The following is an 18,346-nucleotide window of genomic DNA, read 5'->3' as shown; positions in this document are numbered from 1 at the left end:
TTGTCCTGATGAGGGGAATACGTTGCAGGGAGGAAGAGGTTGGAGCTGCACCCACGAGCACGGAGAGGTGCCCAAGGGGCGGCGGCAGAGTTTGGGTGACCAGGTAGGGCAGGAGCGGTGGGGTGTACGTCAGGGCACCCTGTATGTGCCTCGCAGCCAGCTGGCACGGCCACGGGCTGTACCACAGAGCAGCTGGTGGTGGGCAAGGCAAGGGGGGGAAACCACCCTGGCTGAGACTGACAGCAAGAAACAAAGTGTAGGCCCTTCGCTCGGGCTCGGCAGCGGCGTGTGCTTGTCCTGCCTTGTTACGTGTTTGCTGTAATATTTCCCCTTTAAGGCTGGGTTGAAGTTATTTATACTTGTGGGGTGGTGACAGGAACACAGAGCGGAGCAAGAGCCCTGAACTGCTCTTACCTGATCTGCGGTGGAGGGGCGGACAGAGGAGGAAGGAAGCTCAGAAAAAGAGAGGGAGCAAGAGAAGGGAGTGCAAGGGAGGGGAAGAGAAAGCAGGCAGGGCATCCCCGGGGAGGGACGAGGGAGGGGACCAGCTGGGGAAACAGAAAAAGGGGGAACGAGGGAAGGAGGAAGGAGAGGAGTAAGGAGGGAGAGGTCCTCAGGGAAAAGCAAGGGGCAGAGCGGCTCCGGGGAGCCGAGGCGCTGCCAGCATCCGATGCCAAGCGTCACCAAGGGGTGCTGAGTGGGTACAGCCAAGCGGAGCCGGTCTCGTGGTCTCCTCCCGGCTCTCAAGATGATGAAGAGGCAGTTTAATCGGATGCGGCAGCAGCTGTCCCATCCGAACATCACCACCCGGTAAGGACTTCTTTGCTACCTGCTCCGGAGGGCTGTGAGGGAGCGGGATACGGGTCCTGGAGGGCTTGTGCTGGGGCTGGACTGACCTCCCATGGCCGGTGGTGAGGGAAAAGGGGGGAACGACCCTGGGTTTAGAGCATCTTCAGCGTAAGCCGAGGGGCTGTGGCTTCCCGGCACCCGCAGGGCAGTGGGAAGGCTGTACTGGTGTTGCTCAGCAGGGACATGATCCCCAAGCCCGGCTACCTCTCCCAGGGCCCATAGATGCTGCATCCACCTGGCAACAGGCCTTTCCTGAGCTTGGCTTCCCCAGGATGTGAGGGCAATGGGGAGGGACCTTCCAGCCACATGCCCTTGGCTGTGCAGTGACCAGGAAGGTGTTAGGAGCTGGGACCTGCCCTCCCCGCTGAGCCCAGGGTGCCCCACGGGAGCCAGATGTCCTGCATAGCTATAGCTGGCCCAGCAGTGAGGGTTTCCTGGGATGCCCTTCAAGGAGAGGACTGGGGATCCATGCCCTTCAAGGAGAGAACCCATGGAGGACTTGCAGGTTCACATAAATCCCTCTGGCCCCATCCTACTTCTACTGCTTCCTTATTTTTCTCTTCAGCTTTCCAAAGCTCTCCCCTTGCAAAACCCAGAACTGAAATTACAGGGCTGGGCACTCCCTTCCCAGCCCCCTCACTCCCTCTTTCCTACAGCTACCTCCACAGGTTCTCCAGCGCTGGGAGGCTGAGCAGGACCAGTCTTGTCCCCTGGACCACTGAGGTCCTTCAGCCAGCCCAGCAGACCAGCCACAGGGAAGCAGCTCCTGCATCCTGGTGGCCTCTTTCTCTCTTGCATTCCCCAGAGGGGAGCATGATTCCCTTTCCCATCCCTCCTCCCTCAAGACGTCTCATCTCCATGTTAGATACACCTCCATTTCGTTTAATGCCAGGCAGGCAGGAGGTTTCAAGCAGCTCGTGCAGTCCAAGAGCAAGTTCTTCACCAGCTGCAGAGCCTCTCCTCCGCGGGCTGCAATCTCACGTGATTTTGCTTGCCTTCAACCAAGCCGCCCCCATTTCCTGCAGCTCCACGGCCTCATCCTGCGTTGGCTTTGGCGGGCGGTGAAAAGAGAGAAACATGAACTGGGGAAAAAGCAGCAGCAGCAGAGGGAAAGCAAATGGGGTTCCCAGGGCGTAGCAATGGCAGCAGGCCATGAAGCGAGGTTTCCTCTATGCAAGGCATCAAGGAGGTTTGGTGGTGATGGCAGCTGGTGGTTTTTGAATTTGGTTTTGAGCAGAATTTGCTGCAAACCAGAAGTTTCCTTTGCCAGATTCACTCCTAATACCTGCTGCAAAACTGAGCAGAACGCTGTTCTTACCTAGGCACTTCTGGGAGGCTGGTGTCTCAGTCCCCAGCTTGACCATAAAGATATCCTTGCTCCAGCATCGGTGGCCTCACAGCTGGTGGCTACTGTGGCCTGCAAAGACGCATGCCAGGCTCCAACAGCACTGCCCTGGATTCACCTTCCGGGGAGAGGTGGGCTGTGGGGGGTAGAAGGTTTCACCAGCAAACATCCCACCTGTGACGTGGCCCTGCTAGGCACCTTGTCTCCAAAAATCAGGTCACATCTGGATGTTTTGACTGTGGTGCTCTGAACTGGAAGCTCTGCCTCATGGGGTGTCCACCAGCCAGCAAGGTTGGCTGCCTTACTCTGCTCCTGCTGTTCTCATCCCCCTGGGCTCATTCTGCCCATAGCCTTGTATATGATGGTCCAGGCCATTAGCCAGTGTCTCCTGCTCCCAGGAGCCCAAAGAGAGATGGGTGAGATGCATAAGGACCTGCCTTCCTGAGGAGGCTGGGTGGAGGTCACTCCCATCTGCTGATTGCTCTTTCTCCTCCCTCCACAGAGCCCAAGAAGCAACCGAGCTCCTGCCAGCAGATTTGCTGCAGGTGAGGCGCGGGCTGGGCCGGCAGGCATGTGCCTGCTTGTGCCTGGGTGTGGGAACCTGCCCCGTTCCTGCCTGCGATTTGCCCTGCCAGCACATCCAAGTCACGGTGCTGGGATCAGCCCGCGTGCCAGAGGGCAAGTCCAGGACCACGGCGTTAAGGGAATGGCAGGCTCCCACCAGGGGAAAAGGCTTTGAAAAAAGGGATGAATCCTGACCAGGAGCTGTGCTCCCTTTTCCCCGTACTGGGGATGCTCTGGGCTGCAGCGGGATGCTGGGCGGGCTCACCCACGTGGGTGGTAGGGAGATGGCCTCAGGGCTCCCATGCTTGGCAAAAGGGCTTCCCCAGTCCCACCTTTCCACCCCCAGATCGAGCAGAGGATCGAGCCGGCCAAGCGAGCAGCTCACAGTGTGTCCAAGAGGCTCCAAGCCTGCCTGCAGGGGCAATGCGGCTCTGAGATGGACAAGCGAGTGGTGAGTAGAGTCCTCCCTCCACAGCCCATGCTTGCCCCAGCTCTGTCCCCTGCCAGCAAAGGGGACGCCAGCCCCCTGATTTGCAGGCTTTGCTGAAGGGTGGCCTAAAGCCCAGCCCGGGTCCCATCTCCAGCCATGGCCACCAGCAGGCACCTGGGTATAGCAGAGCAGGGCAACCCTCTCAACCACCACTAACTTGAGGCCTCCTGAGACAGAGATGCATTGAATAACCCTCCAAAGCCCTGTTGTCCATGTCCCTTCCTGAACCCCTGTGAACCTCTGGCACCCACAGCGCCCTGTGGTGAGGAGCATCACAGTGTGGCTGGGCACAGTGGTGCCACCACTTCCTCCTCCTTGGTTTGAACTTGCCACTCTTTTCCTGGCTGGTGCTCACCAGCCCTTGTCTGGGAAGCAAACAGTGGATCGCCCTGAACTTTCCTTAGGTCCCCCATGATTTTGTGGGCTCCTCTCTTCTTGGCAGCCTGAAAAGCCCCAGCTTGGCTTAATTGTTCTCGATGATTAAACTGCTCTGTACATTTGAAGCAGTGGCAGAGCTGGGATTGGTGAAGGCCTCCATCAGTGTCATGGTCCTCCACAGGGGATGATTTTAGAGAAGACCAGAGGTTTTCTAACCAACTATGGAGCCTCAGTGCCTTGTTTAGTTAACTGGATCCCGGCTTTGGCTGAAGGGACATCCAAAGGGCCCTTCCCCAGGCCCCAGGGCCAATGGGGCTGGGTGTGCCAGGGGAAGATGTGGGGACCCAGCGCATGGTTTGGCCACTTGCTCCCATGCCACGGTGGCATGCTTCATGGGGAGAGAGCTGCCACACGCCAGCTCACCATCCCATTCCCGAATCCTTGGCTCTGTGCAGAAGAAGCTGCCCTTGATGGCTCTATCCACGACGATGGCCGAGAGCTTCAAGGAACTGGACACAGAGTCCAGCCTCGGGTAAGTGCCAGTGGGAGAAAGGGCTGAGGGTGACCCCGAAAGATGCCAGACCCTGACAGAGCCACTGTCTTGGCTCAGGGGCTCCCACAGCCAAGCTGAGCTGTCAAGCCCTGTCCTCAGAGCAAGGGTTGGTGTCACAGGAACAGAAGGAACAGCCAGTGCCTTCAGCCTCCAATTACAGAGGGGGCCAGGGGCTGGCTCAGGGTCCCACGTGGACAGGGGTATGGTGGGAGGTGTTGGGTCAGAGGGTGGCATGGCTCCAGCCCGCAGTCATTTCATCTCTGTCCCCTATGCAGGAAAGCCCTGGAGATGGGCTGCTGCATACAGAGCTCGCTGGCCAAAATCCTGGCTGAGTACGAGATCACCCTGGAGCATGACGTCCTGCAGCCACTCAACAAGCTCAGTGAGGTAGCCCTGGCTGCCCTCCCGGCTCCGCTTTCCCATCCCACCTCCCCTTCCCGCATCCCTAAGCCTCTGCAATTCCCTCTGGCTCCTCTCTCCCACAGGAGGAGCTTCCCATCATCCTGAAGCGCAAGAAGACCCTCCAGAAGTTGATCTCTGACTGGAACACCATCAAGAGCCGGTACGGAGCACACCACGGCTGCGGGGAGAGGCAGAGCACATAGGGTGCAGCCCCCAGCCAGGTTGGGGGAGAGAGGAAGATGACTGCCCTGGGAAGCAAATTTCCCAGGGCTGGAGTTGAAGTCAAAAAGGCAACAGCTCTTTGGAAGCACCCAGCCAGCCCCTCTCTGCGAGTGCATCCCGCTCTGGGCTGAGCCACTGGCTCCGTGGCACAGGAGAGAAGGGCAGGCCATTGCTGAAGACAGCAAAGTGCCCTGGTGCTGCTCAGTGCTGCTGAGATCACCCCACTCTGACTCCTGCAGGGTAGCCCATGCTGAGTTTCTCAGGAAAAGCAGGCCAGTCGTGGGTGGCTGGTGGCTCGTTTCCACACTGCCTTCCCTTTGGCTGAAAGGAGGAGAGGAGGGAACATCTCAGGAACGGGGATTGGGAAGGGTCCTACAGACCCTGGGTGTTTCAGGCAGCCATACTGAATGCTCCCCATCTTGACCATGTCACACCCCTTGGTGCAGCAGCATCTTCCTCTGGGGGAGGGAAGGAAGCGGTGCGGGTCAAGGAAACCCACCTCAGGGCAGTGCTGTGACTTTCCACCCCTCTTGCGGTCCCCATACCCCTTCTGCACACCCGTCCCACCCCATGTCCTGGTGCTGAGGCTGTGCATGTGCCTCTTCTCTCCCACCCCAAAGGCTGAACCAAGCTGCCAAGAGCTCCAGTAACAGCTCTGGTGCTGGCGCTGGCCCCGGGGCATCTTCTGCTGCCAACAAACTGGAGATCTTGAAGGAAGAGGAGGAGGAGGTGAAGAGGAAGGTGGAGCAGTGCAAGGTGAGAATGTCACTCGCTCTCCCCCACGGGAAGCTTCAAGGCTGGAGACCTGCTCCCCTCCAGTGGCTCCATCCAAGGTGACGCCACACCAAGACAGATGCAGCCCACCGGCACGTCCTGCCCTCTGCAGGCAAACCAGTCCCTCAAGGGGCAGAAACAGGGAGGTGCCCAAGCCCAGGGAAGAAGAGTAGTAAAGGATTCAAAGCACAAGCTGCTGCAGAGAGAAGGCTCCAGGGGCTAGAGCAGTGAGCTTATGGAGTCCCCTCGGGCTGGGAGCCAGCCAAGCTGGGGTCTTTGCTGGGTGGCAGGGGACCTTCACATTAGCTTTCTCTACCTCTGCCCTGGTTCTCTGAAAAGCCTAGTGCCTTGTCTGGCAGATCCCATGGGTGTGCTGGAGCTGGAGGTGCAGGGACCTCTTGTCCCTGAGCCTCCTGTGCCAGGACCCTGATCATAGGGCAGGTCACTGACACTACCCGAATGCAAGCGATGGGGGCAAGGAGGAATCCCCATATGGTCCCAGCCCGCCTCCCTACTACACCCTGGAGACCCTGCCCAGGCACCTCATGGCCCAGATGGGGGGCTTTGTGAAGACATCCCCTCTTCTGTGGGTGCCAGGGAGGAGATGGAAGGTTGCTCTTCTCTATGTCTCCCTTTCCAGGATGAGTATATGGCTGACCTCTACCACTTCTCCACCAAAGAGGACAGCTACGCCAGCTACTTCATCAGAGTAAGTCCTTTCTTGCATTCCTCCTCCGCATGTGAACATCTCCTGGGGTATGTGTGAGCCCAGCCTTGTCCCCATCCGCACCAAACCCTCCAGCCAGGGCAGGGGACAGCCCCAGGCACCAGCAGATGCCCAAAGCTGGCCTTGCTTCACACACTGCTAGCACCAACTGCAAACAGCAGCTTGTCCCAGTGACCCCACCATCTCCAATTTGCCCTCTACCCCTCACTATAGCCATGGTTCCATGAACCCTGGGGGGGAGGGTTCCCCTTTCAGCTTCCCCTTTGCCCTCTCTCCATGTGGATGCAATGTCCTGGGGATGCGGGTCTCTCCAAGAGGAGCCAGTGCTGAATTGAGTGCTGTTTGCATGTTCCCTGTCTGGCAGCTGCTGGAAATCCAAGCCCAGTACCACCGGCAGTCCCTGGGATCGCTGGACTCAGCTCTGGCGGAGCTGAAGGAAAGCCACAGCCAGACAGGTACCTGCCAGCTCTCCATGCAGCCTGGGGAGAGCTGCAGCTGAGCCCGGGGCATGTGAGCGTGGCTGGTGAGGCTGGGAAAGGCAGGTTTTCCCTCCCGGTGCCTGCTGCTGCTTTCCACATCGGGCTGGTGGGATGGCGATGGCAGCCTGAGGCAGGCTGAGGATGCTGCCTGCCCTGCCTCTGCTTCCACCCAGCCAGCCCTGGCTCAGAGCGAGATGTTCACATGGCAGATGCCAGATGGCCCCGGTGGCCACCATCCTTTCTGACATTCATCTCCCTCTTCCAGAGCCCTCCTTCACTGCAGACACCCCAGTGGTGGGGTACTACGGCGTGCCCCTAGAGACACACCTTAAGAGCTTGGGCCGGGAGATCGCACTGCCCATCGAAGCCTGCGTCATGATGCTGCTGGCCTCTGGCATGAGGGAGGAGGTAAGCAGCACTCCTGACCCCCCTGCCACCCTCCCCCCCCAAAATGCAGCCCCCCTGCATCATTTCCCTCTTTGCCCCATCCCCAGGGACTCTTCCGGCTGGCGGCGGGTGCCTCGGTGCTGAGGAAGCTGAAGAGCAGCTTGGCCAGTGGCTCCAATGCCCTGGAGGAGTTCTATTCAGACCCCCATGCAGTGGCTGGTGGGTGCCAGTGAAGCGGGATGGGGGGACACAGTTGGGCAGTCCCTGCCGTCCCCCAACCGCCATCACCTCCACTGCTCCCTCTCCCTTCCCAGGTGCTCTGAAATCCTACCTACGGGAGCTGCCCCAGCCTTTGATGACCTTCGAGCTCTACAACGAATGGGTCAAAGTGGCCAGGTGGGTCTGGGTGTTGGGGCAGAAAAGCCCAGTGGGGTTCAAAAAGTGCCCCCGCCACCTTCCCTCCATCCCTCCCAGCACTCAGAGCAGGGCTGCTTGGCCTCATTTGCCATGTGGGGAGATAAGAACACAGTGCCTGGTCTGTTCCATGTTCGGCAGAAATCCAAATGGCCCAAAAACTTGGAGCATAGCAATAAAAACACGGCAGGGCGAGGGAAGGCTGCAGCCTTTTTGATTTTAACAAGAGCTTGGCCTCAATGGTGTGAGCCCCATCTCATCTTTGGCCTCTTGCTTTCAGGATGGAAGGGGTAGCGGAGGAGGCACAGTAAAAAGCCCGGGGGAAGGGAGAGCGCACCTTTCTGAAGGGATCAGCTCAGTGCCGTTGACCCCTGTAGTCATGGTAAAATAGGGTTGTTGTTTCTGGCAAGGCAGTGCTCGACCGCAGGCCCACCCACAAGCTGTATTCATATCATATTAAATCCCTTTGAGCCTTTGGGGTGCAATTTTGTCGATGACTGGCTCAGCTGCCCGGTAAAGGCAGCAGCAGGGCACCTCCATCCCCGCACGGGGCAGCCAACACTGGCCTTCCTCCCTTGCATGCCATGTCCCTCTCTGCCGTAGGGAGCGGGCTGAGGTCTCCGTTCCTCCCTCTTCTCTCTCACAGCTTAAAGGACGTTGACAGCCGCGTACAGAGCCTGCAAGACACCTGCAGCCGCCTGCCCCGGGAGAGCTACAACAATCTGAGGTGTTTTTCAGGGATGGGGCTTCTTTGGCCTCAAGCAGTCACTGGGGGCAGCCATTCCCCATCCAAATCTGTACTTATGCCCCCTCGCCCTCCTTTTACCCCACAGGTATCTGATCAAGTTTTTAGCCAAGCTGGCCGAACACCAGGAGTTGAATAAAATGACCCCCAGCAACATTGCCATCGTGCTGGGCCCCAACCTGCTGTGGTTGCAGCAGAGCACAGGGTAAGGCCTGGCTTGGAGGGGTGGGAGGCAGCTCGCCATCCCTGGCTGGGGTGCCCTGAGCACAAACGCCATGGGAAAGGCTGATCTAGCAGCCTTCAGGCTGGTCTAAAGCACCTGCACCTCTTCCATCCTCAAATCCCATCCCTTGTCCATGCACTCCCTGAGTGGCACGTCCCCTCGCCAAGCATGTGTCTGCTTAACCACTCTGCAAAGTAGCAGAGGAACAGGCTGAGACCTGGAGCACTTGTGACACAGATGGCCTCCAACACCGTTGGCCTCCAACACCAAACTCGGGTTTCCAGGACAGGGAACAAGGCCGACCTCCCACCCTCTGACCCCCCTTGGCTGGACTGTCTTCCCTTTGGGCTCTGCTCCCTCAGGAATGAACACCAAAAGGGTTAATTCCCCCAAAGCCTTTTGTGATGCCTCCCCCACCCCTGTCTCTTCAGAGACCCCGTGCAACTGGACTTGGCCTCGGTCACCTCCATCCAGGTGGTGGGTGTGGTGGAAGCTCTCATCCAGAATGCGGACACCCTCTTCCCCGGAGGTAGGGCCAGGGTCTTGCTCAGGGGGCTGCAGCCCAGGGTGAAGGGTGGAGGAAGGGAAAGGGACATTTCTCCATCCCCAGGAGGAGCGAAGTGGGGGGCTGCTCTGCTTCCCCAATGTGGGATCACTGGAGGAAGCTCTGGGTGGCAAGCACTTCCTCGCAGGGTCCCCTCCTTTCTCTCAACTCAGAGATAGATTTCAACGTCTCGGGCATGTTCATGCCACCTGCAAACGGTGGACTTAGCGAGGCCACCCCAGTTGAAGAGCCATCCTCTGAGCCAGCTCTGACCAGCACCCCCACTCTCCCAGATGGAGAGGCGTAAGTCCAGTGCAAGATGGGGGCTCTGGCTGTCCCAGCTCTCCCCATGTCCTCCCCTTATCCCACCCCACGGGCCATACCGTCATGGCCAGGACCACCATGCCCAACTGAAGCCTGACTTGCCCAATTCTCTGTGCAGCACTTCAAAGGACCCCGAGGCCAGGTCCCAGCCGGTACCCCCAGCAGTGACCAGACCATCTCCTGAAGCTGTGGGACCACCAGCTCCACAGATGACCGATGACACCGCCCGCAAAGGTTAGGGTGCCCCAGCCGGCACAGTGCTTGGGAGATGACACCCCCACCAATGCCACCTCCTCTGGTTTGCCTTCATCCCACAATTCCCCACATGAAAGGGTTCTGGGGACGTCCCTGCTACCAAATGAGAGGAAGGGCCTCTGGCCGGGGCAGCATGGACAGGATCTGGCCCCTTATTGCATGCTCCCTCCCCAGCCGAGGGTGGGATTGCAGGGGTGGATGCAGCCGGTCCTCCAGTGTGGGGGATGAACATCCCCGTAAAGAAGAGTTAAAGCTCATGGCCCCTTGTGAAGGGAAAAGGGTGGGAAAAGCCTCCAAAAGCTGGTGTGTGCTTGACTCTGCAGTATGGGAGCCAGGCAAGGGCCAGTTTGTCCATCAATCTGTCTGCGGCCTCCTGCCTGACCCACAGCCAGCACCATGGTCCCCTCTGCCCCTGGGAGATACCCTGGCGGAGTGGACCCCAGCCCACCCCAGCTTTCTTTCCAGGCAAGCACCCAGCTCCAGCCCGCCCGATGATGCCGCTACTGCCCGTGGCCCAGCCCCGGAGCAAGGCTCCCACCCCGGCAGCGCCCGAGCACGCAGCCAGCCCCAAAGCCCGGCCACGACGGATGGCCGGGGCACCCAGCCGAGCTCCCTCTGTCCCACCGCCGCTCCCCCCCCAGCCAGCACGCCGCCACAGCCGGGATGCCCTGCCATCCCCCAGGCCTCCCGCAGACAAGACAGACGTGGCAGCTGCCATGGACTGTGTCCCTGGAGCCATGGAGGAGGGAAGGAGCCCCCCGGCCACATCTCCACCAGCAGGACAGCCCACGGAGAACTGAGCAGGGTGGAGAGGTGCGGGGGCACCACAGTGCCGGGGAGATGGATCCCGGTGCACCTCTGGGACCCAGCAGGCACCGTGGAAATGCCAGGGTGGCCTGAGGGGCAGCACACCCCTCCAGCTCCTCCATCTTGCTCCCTTGGCTCATGCCAGCTGGGACCCTCCACCTGCCTGTCCTTGCTCTTCCGTCTCCACAGAGCCTTCCTCCCCACACCACCATGTCCCTGCCAGGGAGCTGGGCCTGGTTTCTGAGCCCTGCCATCCCTGCGGGACCCAGCTCCCAGCCCAGATCCCCCAATCGCAGGTGAGCCACCCCCTCAGGTGCCATGGGGTCCTCCTGTGCCCAGAGGGCAGGAGGGGCCAGAATGGGCAGGCTGGCCCTGTGGGGCTGTTTGTGGGCACACAGCCATGATCTCAGCCCCTCCTGCCCCCTTGTGCTTTAAAATGTGTTGCCCCAGGAACACACAGGCAGACATATATAAATATATATATATTTTTTGCAACTAAACATTTAAAGAGCCAGTGTCACAGTCACAGGCAGGTGCAAGCAGGGCACGCTTGGGAGCCAGAGGTGCTGGAGGCCTCTTGCCCCACAAGCTGCAGCCAGAAGGAAGGAAGGGGAGTTCCCCGGGGAGGCCAACGCGGAGAGGCGCGGCTCTGCCCCAGGACGGGAAGACGGGAGGGCAGCCGGCTGCCCCAGCCCGCGGAAGGACACAGCCAAAAGGTAATGGCGGCTCCACTGCCCAGAGACTCCACCGAGCAGCAGGGGGAGCCCTGCCGCCGCCCGTTCACCCGGGGAGGAGGTGGCTGGGAGGAGCGGCTTTAGCCAGTCGGCAAGCGCGTTCAGGCTCTGTCCCGCCTCTTCACCGCCTCCCTGAGCAGCCAATAAGGCGGCGCGGCTGTCACTCTGGCGCCGGCTTCCCGCCCCCGGCCCCACCCCTTCCCCTCGAGGGCGACAGGGCAGCGCGGCTGCCGCTCGATGTGCTCTCGCTTCCCATTGGTGGCGGTGGGCGGACGGGGGGCGGTGATTGGGGGGCGGCGGCGGGGCGGGACGGGACGCGGCAGCCGGCCGGGCTGCAGCAGCGGCAGCAGTGGCGGTGGGGGTATGGCGAGCTGCCGGCGGCTGAGCGGTGCGGGGCTGCGGGAGGTGCTGGGCCCGGCGCAGGGGCTGCTCTTCGACTGCGACGGTGTGCTGTGGGCGGGCGAGCGCGCCGTTCCCGGCGCCCCTGAGTTGCTGGAACGGCTGCGGCGCAGCGGCAAGGCCGCCCTCTTCGTCAGCAACAACAGCCGCCGCTCCGTGGCTGAGCTGGAGCGGCGCTTCAGCCGCCTCGGCTTCCGCGGCGTCCGCGCCGAGCACGTCTTCAGCTCCGCGCTGTGCTCCGCGCTCTTCCTCCGCCAGCGCCTCCTCGGCAGCGGCGGCGGGAACGGGGGCGGCCGCGTCTTCGTGCTGGGCGGCGAGGGGCTGCGCGGCGAGGTACGCGATGCCGGCCTGCGCCTGGCGGGCGAGGGCGAACCGGCACCCGGCGACGCCGAGCCGGTGCGGGCCGTCCTGGTGGGCTACGACGACCAGTTTACCTTCGCCAAGCTGGCGCAGGCCTGCGGCTACCTGCGCGACCCGCAGTGCCTCCTGGTGGCCACCGACCCCGACCCCTGGCACCCGCTCAGCGACGGCCAGCGCACCCCCGGTGAGCCCGCACCCCCTCCCCTGCTGTCCCGGGGGGGCGAGGTTGGCCTCGGTTGGGGGTCGCCGTCCCAAGCCTGGGCGAGGTGTTTCTCAGAGCATCGGGACGGGCAGAGCTGCCCTCACACATCCCCTGCTGGCTCCTGAAGCCGTGTCGCTAGCACCCTGCTTGCCCATCCTCTGGTGGGGCCCAGGGCACTGAGCTGCCTGCGGCAAGCACCCCCTTAGCCCACAGCTACTTAATTTTCTCCTCCTTCCCCCCTTCCAGGGACTGGCAGCCTCACAGCTGCGGTGGAAACTGCTTCAGGCCGCAAGGCGCTGGTGGTGGGGAAACCAAACACCTACATGTTTGATTGCATCGTGGAGCGTTTTGGCGTTGACCCGTCCCGTACCCTCATGGTGGGAGACCGTCTGGAGACAGATATCCTCTTCGGCAAGAACTGCGGCCTCTCCACCATCCTCACCCTGACGGGTGTCTCCCGCCTGGAAGAGGCGCAGGCCTACATGGCCAGCGACAGCGCTGCTGCCAAGGATCTGGTGCCCAATTACTATGTGGACAGCATTGCAGACTTGATACCGGGCCTGGATGAGTAGCAGTCTGTACGTGTGAGGGCAGAGGGGTCGGGTTCCCCATCCTAGATCTCCATCTGTTCCCATTTCTCTCTCACTGCCCTATTCCCTCAATTCCTGGTTTCTTCACATTCCAGCGCCCTTCTTTGGGGACAAAAAGGGGGGGTTGGCAGGAGGGGGCAGGGTTCAAGTTGTCTCCTTTCTGCTGAGAGCTATCCATGATGGACAGAGTCCTTCTCTCCCTCATATGTCAGCTGCCAGCATCTCTGGGAGAGAGCTGGAGGCCTTGAGGCTGACAGGGAGGTCGAATAAGTGTGTCTGTGTGGCCTCTTCCCCTGCAGGGGTTAGGGACCGGCTGTCTTATTTTTCTCTTAGATAACCAGTGGCGGCCTTTTACTGCTGTCCCTTCACTTGTAACTCTCAACTTCTTGAGCTGCATCTCTGCAGTCCTTGTGGTAACCCCTTCCTTGCCAGGGGACTGGCTGGTGGTGTCACCCACCTGGTCTCCATCAGTGCCAGGGTGTGTGGAAGGAGCATGCAGAGCTCTGAAGTGATGCATGACAGCATTGCTGCCTCCCACGAGTGAAAGGGAGCATCGCCTCATCTCTTCTCTTCCCCCATTCCTTAGAGGTGTTCCCCCCTCCATCCCCTGCCCTGACTCAATAATTCTGCCAGTGTTGATCTGAAGGACTAGAGAAAGGGAAGAGACTGGTTTGAGGATTTTTTTGGTGCCAAACAGACAAGCTGTGAGCGTGCACAGTGGGTCTGCAGTTGTACCTTGTTTTCAAGCACCCTTTCCGAAGGGGCTTGTGAAGGAGAGAGGGCTCCTAGACCATGAGAGCACAGCAGTAGTGAACTGTACAACTCTCCCCGGTTCCCCCTCCTCAGTGGGTTTTGCCATAGTACGGTGAGAGAAAAGGGCTGATGGGGGTCTGTGCTGCAGCTGCTGGTGTGCAGGTGAGGTGTTGGTGGTATTGTCACTGCTGTGAACATGTTGCAGCCCTCACAATCATTCCTTGCTGCTTTGTCTTTCTAGGTTTTTTCTTTTTTTAATTTCTTGATCTTATTTATCAAACTTATTTATTGTTCAAATACTGTATTATTTGTATAAACTATGCTGACTGGTTGCACCAAGGGGACAGGGGGCAGTGCCTTTGGGCCTCCCTTACTGTTCATGTCCCATGTTGATGTTCTTACACTCACCATGTCTCTGTATATAATAAAGTGTGAGCGTAGGCTGGAAACGGCCTCCTTTTTTTGCCTGTGGTCCCATCAAGATGAGAACAGCCTGGGTATCTTTGAGCCCTCAAAGATGAGGACATGGCAAGAGCTTTCCTCACTCAAGGGGGTGCTGCTGGGTAGACAAGAGAGGGATGGACCACATCTCGTGGACGGTGTCTGCATGCTGCTCTTTGCTGCTGTCTCTTACTGGGGTCTTGGAACTGGAGTTGAGGGTGGAGGTGGCCAGTGGGGCTCTGGCGTAGGGTGAATTGGAGCAGTAAGCGATGTGATCTTTGCATGTCACAGCATGGGTGATTCCTCACTGGGGAACAGTGACTTCTCGTGCTGCACCTGAGGTCTGTCTGCTGCTAGTCAGGTGGACCCTGACGCAGCGATGTCCTGCCCTGCCAGGATAGGGGTGAGGTGCAATCTGTCACCTGCATCTAGCTTGCAGAGGGTGAAGAACTGCCCAGGTAAGGTTTTGCTGTGATCCTTCTTGGCTATGCCAAGCTTTGAGTGAAGGGGAGGTGGGTGGTGTTGTACCCCTGGAGGTGACCTTCACCAGACTGTAGCTTGCCATGCCCTGTGTCCTCTCCCTGAGTTTGGCTGTAGTCCCAGGCCAGAGGGAGAGAACACTGGATAAGAAAAGCATTTGAAATTGCTTGAAAGTGCTTTGCCTCCCTTTCTCATATGGGAGCCAAATCCTTCAGCCCCTTTAACAGCTGTTGGTGGTAACCAAGCATCACATCTCCTACTTGAGAGATCAGCTGTTCAGCTGAATAACCAGCTTCGGTGTACGTTAATGCTGTGTCAGCTCATGTGGCAGAACTAGATGCAACTTGCTAGCCCTAGGATAATTCCAGGTGCTGAGTGTCTTTTCTCCCTCCTGCCCCTCCAGAATAACTTAGGAAATGGCCCTCCAAAGCAAAAGAACATCCAAAGAGCTCTACTAAAAAACTGCCTGTCATCTTAATCAGTCCCCTTTGTGTGCGTCTGTCTCTCCCTTTTGTCTGTCCTGTCTCCAATTAGACAACTGGAGTACTGGTACTCCCTTAATGAGCGCCCTGACCAACACTTGCATCATCAAGGAGAGGCAAGATCAAGACCTAATGTGTCCACTAGCTCCGGCTGCCTAATTAGAGATCCCCAGACCCTGACTTATTTTTCAGAGCTCTCAGTTCTTCTATCAGGCTGAAACTCAGAGCACTGTTGTGACTTGGGGCCAGAGCTGGGAATGCTCAGTATGGCTGCAAATTGCATAGGTTGAGCTGATTACATGTGTGTGCACAGAGCAGATGGTGCCCAGCACGAGCATCCCCAGCAGTTGCCCCCTTTTTCCTAAGGCGCTTTGAGGGCGAGTCCTTCTCGTGCTCTCTGCCTTGTTTGCTCTGTCCTTTCCAGCTCTCCCACCCAGCAGACAGGAGTTTGGAGGCTGTGGTCTCCCAGGCTGGCACATTGGGAAACAGAAGGGAATCCAGTAGCTAATCAGATCATAACAGCCTGCATTTCGGCCCTCTCCAAAGAGACTTTCGAGTTTGTCCTTTGGATCCCACATGGTGAGCCTGCAGAGTAGGTTTTCTTTTTCACGCAGCTGCTGCTGAAAACAGCTCAGCAGAGGCGATGGCTGATCCCTATCTCATGACCATGTAATGTCTTTTGATCTGGTGCACCTCTCCCCGAGGGCTTTGTTATGAAGCAGATGTGGGCTTGGAGCGGAAGGGGAATAGGCTTTACATGGCCTTCCCTTGGCTCTTCCTGTAGCTGAGGGCACCAGGCAGGGGTGACCTGCGTCCTGTATGTGCTTTCTCTCTCCAGTGATGGAAGCAGAGGGATAAGTGCTGCCTCTAGCCACGGGGCTGCTCTTGCTTTGAATGGGGATGAGAACAGCGCTATAGGGGTCCATCAAGTCTACCAGGCTTTGGGTTTGTGTAGCCTCCCTCAGCTACTGTTGCTCCTACACGTAATGAAGGTGAGTGTGAGCAGATCTTATTAGAAAACTAGGCTGGAAGGGTCCCTGAGGGATGGTGAGTTCTCCATCCAAACCTTCAGATATCCATTCAACCACTGACACTAAGGGGTCTGTGATCCTCATGGGGGTCAGGCCTTGGTTCCCTCTGGGGTGGATCTGGTGGGGCTGCAGAGCACATCTGCTGTTGAAACTGAAAAAAGTGATCAACCTGGGTAGGTTGATTTCTTCTTGTCTAAAGCAGTTTTTCTTCTCAGGTTGAGTGTTCAAGGAAGCAGTGCAGTTGCCAGGGAGCACAGGGATGCGCAGAGTGGAGCTGGGGCAGCGCATGGGAGGGTGGAGTGGATGGGAAGCCCGGCTTGGTGTAGTGTAGGGAAGTGTATTTATTTTCTCACCTTCAGAAAACTGCATCATCCTTTCCTGCCGTGCAATAGTGACAACAGCCAGGCGGGTGGCAGTCGTTCCGTTACCCCAGGAACCTTCTATCCTTCATCCATAAGTGTGGTTACTGTGGCAACTGCTGGCTGGATGATGTAAGCAGCAACCTGCTGAGCGTTGCCTGCTCTGGGCAAGGCCCAGGGAGAGGCTAGGGATGTCTGTGTTCCCGTGGCTGGAGGGAGAGGCAACTTCATCTTGCCTCCCAGACTCCAGCCATCCTTAGGGTGGAGGAGGCAGAGCACTGCAATAAGTCTCTCTGGGCTCTTGGGTGGTTGGGAAAATGTGGAAAAGGGTCAGATATATGAGTAGATGAACCTGCTTCCATAGAAAACTATCTCTTGAGCCAGAGTGGAGTGAGCTATACTGCTCCCATTTGTGTGCAGTGTTCGTGATTTGATGGCAGGTAACCTGGAAGCAGTCTGTGTGTGCTCCTCCATGGCTGTCCGCTGCTTTCCTCTGCTGCTAGACTGCTCTCACCAGCCTGACTTCTAGGGCACTGGCAATTTGGCAACCTGATGTCCCCTAGTTTGAAACGTTCTTCATCATGCTCCTATTAACAGGTGCTTCCTATGTTCCTTCTCAAGCATACTGCATTCTTCCCTTTCACAGAATTGCAGAACAGCTGAGGTTGGAAGGGACCTCTGGAGCTCATCTGGTCCAACCCCCCTGCTCAAGCAGTGCTCCCTGCACCAGCGGCCCAGGACCATGTCCAGATGGCGTTTGACTGTTTCCAAAGATGGAGACTCCACAACCTCTCTGGGCAGCTGGGCCAGTGCTCAGTCACCCTCACATTAAAAAAGTATTTCCTGATGTTCAGAGGGAATCTCCTGTGTTTCAGTTTGTGCCCATTGCCTCTGGTCCTGTCGGTGGGAACCACTGAGAAGATCCTGGCTCCATCTTCTTTGCACCCTCCCTTCAGGTATTTATACACATTGACAAAGTGCCCCCTCAGCCTTCTCCAGGCTGAACAGTCCCAGCACTGTCAGCCTTTCTTCAAAGAAGAGATGCTTCAGTCCCTTAATCATCTTATGAACTTTTCCTGGATTCTCTCTAGTGTGTTCCTGTCTCTCTTGCACTGGGGAGCCCAGAACTGGACTCCAGTGGTGGCCTCACCGGGCTGAGTAGAGGGGAAGGATCACCTCCTCAGCCTGCTGGCAACACTCGCCCTAAGGCAGCTCAGGATACTGCTAGCATCCTTTGCTGCAAGGCCACATTGCTGGTTCACGTTCAACTTAGTGTCCAACAGGACCCCAGGTCCTTTTCTGCCAAGCTACTTTCCAGCTGGGTGCTCCCCAGCATTTACTGGTGCCTGGGGTTATTCCTTCCCAGGTGAAGGACTTTCTGCTTCTCCTCATTGAAATTCATGAGGTTCCTGTCAGCCCATTTCTCCAGCATGTCAAAGTCCCTCTGGATGGCAGCATGACCCTCTGGTGATCAGCTACTCCTCCCAGTTTTGAGTCATCTGAAAACTTGCTGAGGGTATATTCTCTCCCATCATCCAGATCGTTAATGAAGATGTTAAACAGGATTGGACCCAATATTGACCCCTGGGGTGCACCACTAGTTACTGGCCTCCAGCTAGACTTTGTGCCACTGATCACCACGCTCTGGGTCTGGCCATTCAGCCAGCTTTCAGTCCACCTCACTGTTTCCACATCCAGCCCATACTCCCGTTGGCTTCTCTTTGAGGATCTTATGGGATACAGTGTCAAAGGCCTTACTGAAGTCCGGGTAGACAATGTCCACTGCTCTCTTCTCATCCTCCAAGCTAGTCATTTCATCATAGAATTTTATGGAGTTGGTCAAGCCACTGACACTGCAGGAAGACAACAAATGTGTTTAAAGATATTAATCAGTGAGTAGATGCCTTTAATATGAGGAACTAATGATCACCTTGGCTGCGAAGCTGTTAGTGTTCAGCCACATGACATGGTAAGAGAACTGGGAGGATCTGGAAGGTGTTGGGACTGGCAGGACCGAGGAGGGTTGTTTTTTG

At 58.0% G+C, this 18,346-nt stretch overlaps 2 protein-coding genes across 3 annotated transcripts; both read left to right on the top strand.

The window, feature by feature from the left end:
- The first annotated feature begins 37 nt into the window (after nucleotides 1–37).
- Nucleotides 38–10,942, top strand: SH3BP1 (SH3 domain binding protein 1). Its single transcript, XM_054838856.1, has 18 exons — nucleotides 38–810; nucleotides 2,697–2,739; nucleotides 3,105–3,209; nucleotides 4,082–4,158; nucleotides 4,455–4,566; nucleotides 4,665–4,741; nucleotides 5,424–5,559; nucleotides 6,218–6,286; nucleotides 6,669–6,759; nucleotides 7,049–7,191; nucleotides 7,278–7,389; nucleotides 7,485–7,566; nucleotides 8,231–8,311; nucleotides 8,418–8,534; nucleotides 8,984–9,081; nucleotides 9,270–9,399; nucleotides 9,539–9,654; nucleotides 10,141–10,942. Exons 1-18 carry the CDS (start codon nucleotides 749–751, stop codon nucleotides 10,473–10,475), a joined length of 1,986 nt encoding a protein of 661 aa, XP_054694831.1. The 5' UTR covers nucleotides 38–748; the 3' UTR covers nucleotides 10,476–10,942.
- A 568-nt stretch (nucleotides 10,943–11,510) lies between these two features.
- PDXP (pyridoxal phosphatase) lies at nucleotides 11,511–17,124 on the top strand. Of its 2 annotated transcripts, XM_054813341.1 has the most exons (3): nucleotides 11,534–12,159; nucleotides 12,424–12,755; nucleotides 16,960–17,124. In XM_054813341.1, exons 1-2 carry the CDS (start codon nucleotides 11,580–11,582, stop codon nucleotides 12,747–12,749), a joined length of 906 nt encoding a protein of 301 aa, XP_054669316.1. In that variant the 5' UTR covers nucleotides 11,534–11,579; the 3' UTR covers nucleotides 12,750–12,755; nucleotides 16,960–17,124. The 2 variants fall into 2 exon arrangements, with proteins under 2 accessions (XP_054669315.1, XP_054669316.1); XM_054813340.1 differs by lacking the exon at nucleotides 16,960–17,124 and having other exon boundaries at nucleotides 11,511–12,159; nucleotides 12,424–13,969.
- The last annotated feature ends 1,222 nt before the right edge of the window (nucleotides 17,125–18,346 follow it).

The sequence above is a fragment of the Grus americana genome, chromosome 1 (genome assembly GCF_028858705.1).
Source record: "Grus americana isolate bGruAme1 chromosome 1, bGruAme1.mat, whole genome shotgun sequence".
NCBI lineage: Eukaryota > Metazoa > Chordata > Aves > Gruiformes > Gruidae > Grus > Grus americana.
The sequence above is the reverse complement of the archived record's forward strand: the minus strand, read 5'-3'. Positions and strand labels throughout refer to the sequence as shown.

Excerpts from the sequence above, each read along its gene's own strand:
- SH3BP1 (XM_054838856.1), top strand. The coding sequence starts at position 749 with ATGATGAAGAGGCAGTTTAATCGGATGCGGCAGCAGCTGTCCCATCCG. Across the intron at positions 811-2,696 it reads CATCCGAACATCACCACCCG|AGCCCAAGAAGCAACCGAGC; the intron begins GTAAGGACTTCT and ends CTCCCTCCACAG. Across the intron at positions 2,740-3,104 it reads TGCCAGCAGATTTGCTGCAG|ATCGAGCAGAGGATCGAGCC; the intron begins GTGAGGCGCGGG and ends TTCCACCCCCAG.
- PDXP (XM_054813341.1), top strand. The coding sequence starts at position 11,580 with ATGGCGAGCTGCCGGCGGCTGAGCGGTGCGGGGCTGCGGGAGGTGCTG. Across the intron at positions 12,160-12,423 it reads CGACGGCCAGCGCACCCCCG|GGACTGGCAGCCTCACAGCT; the intron begins GTGAGCCCGCAC and ends CCCCCCTTCCAG.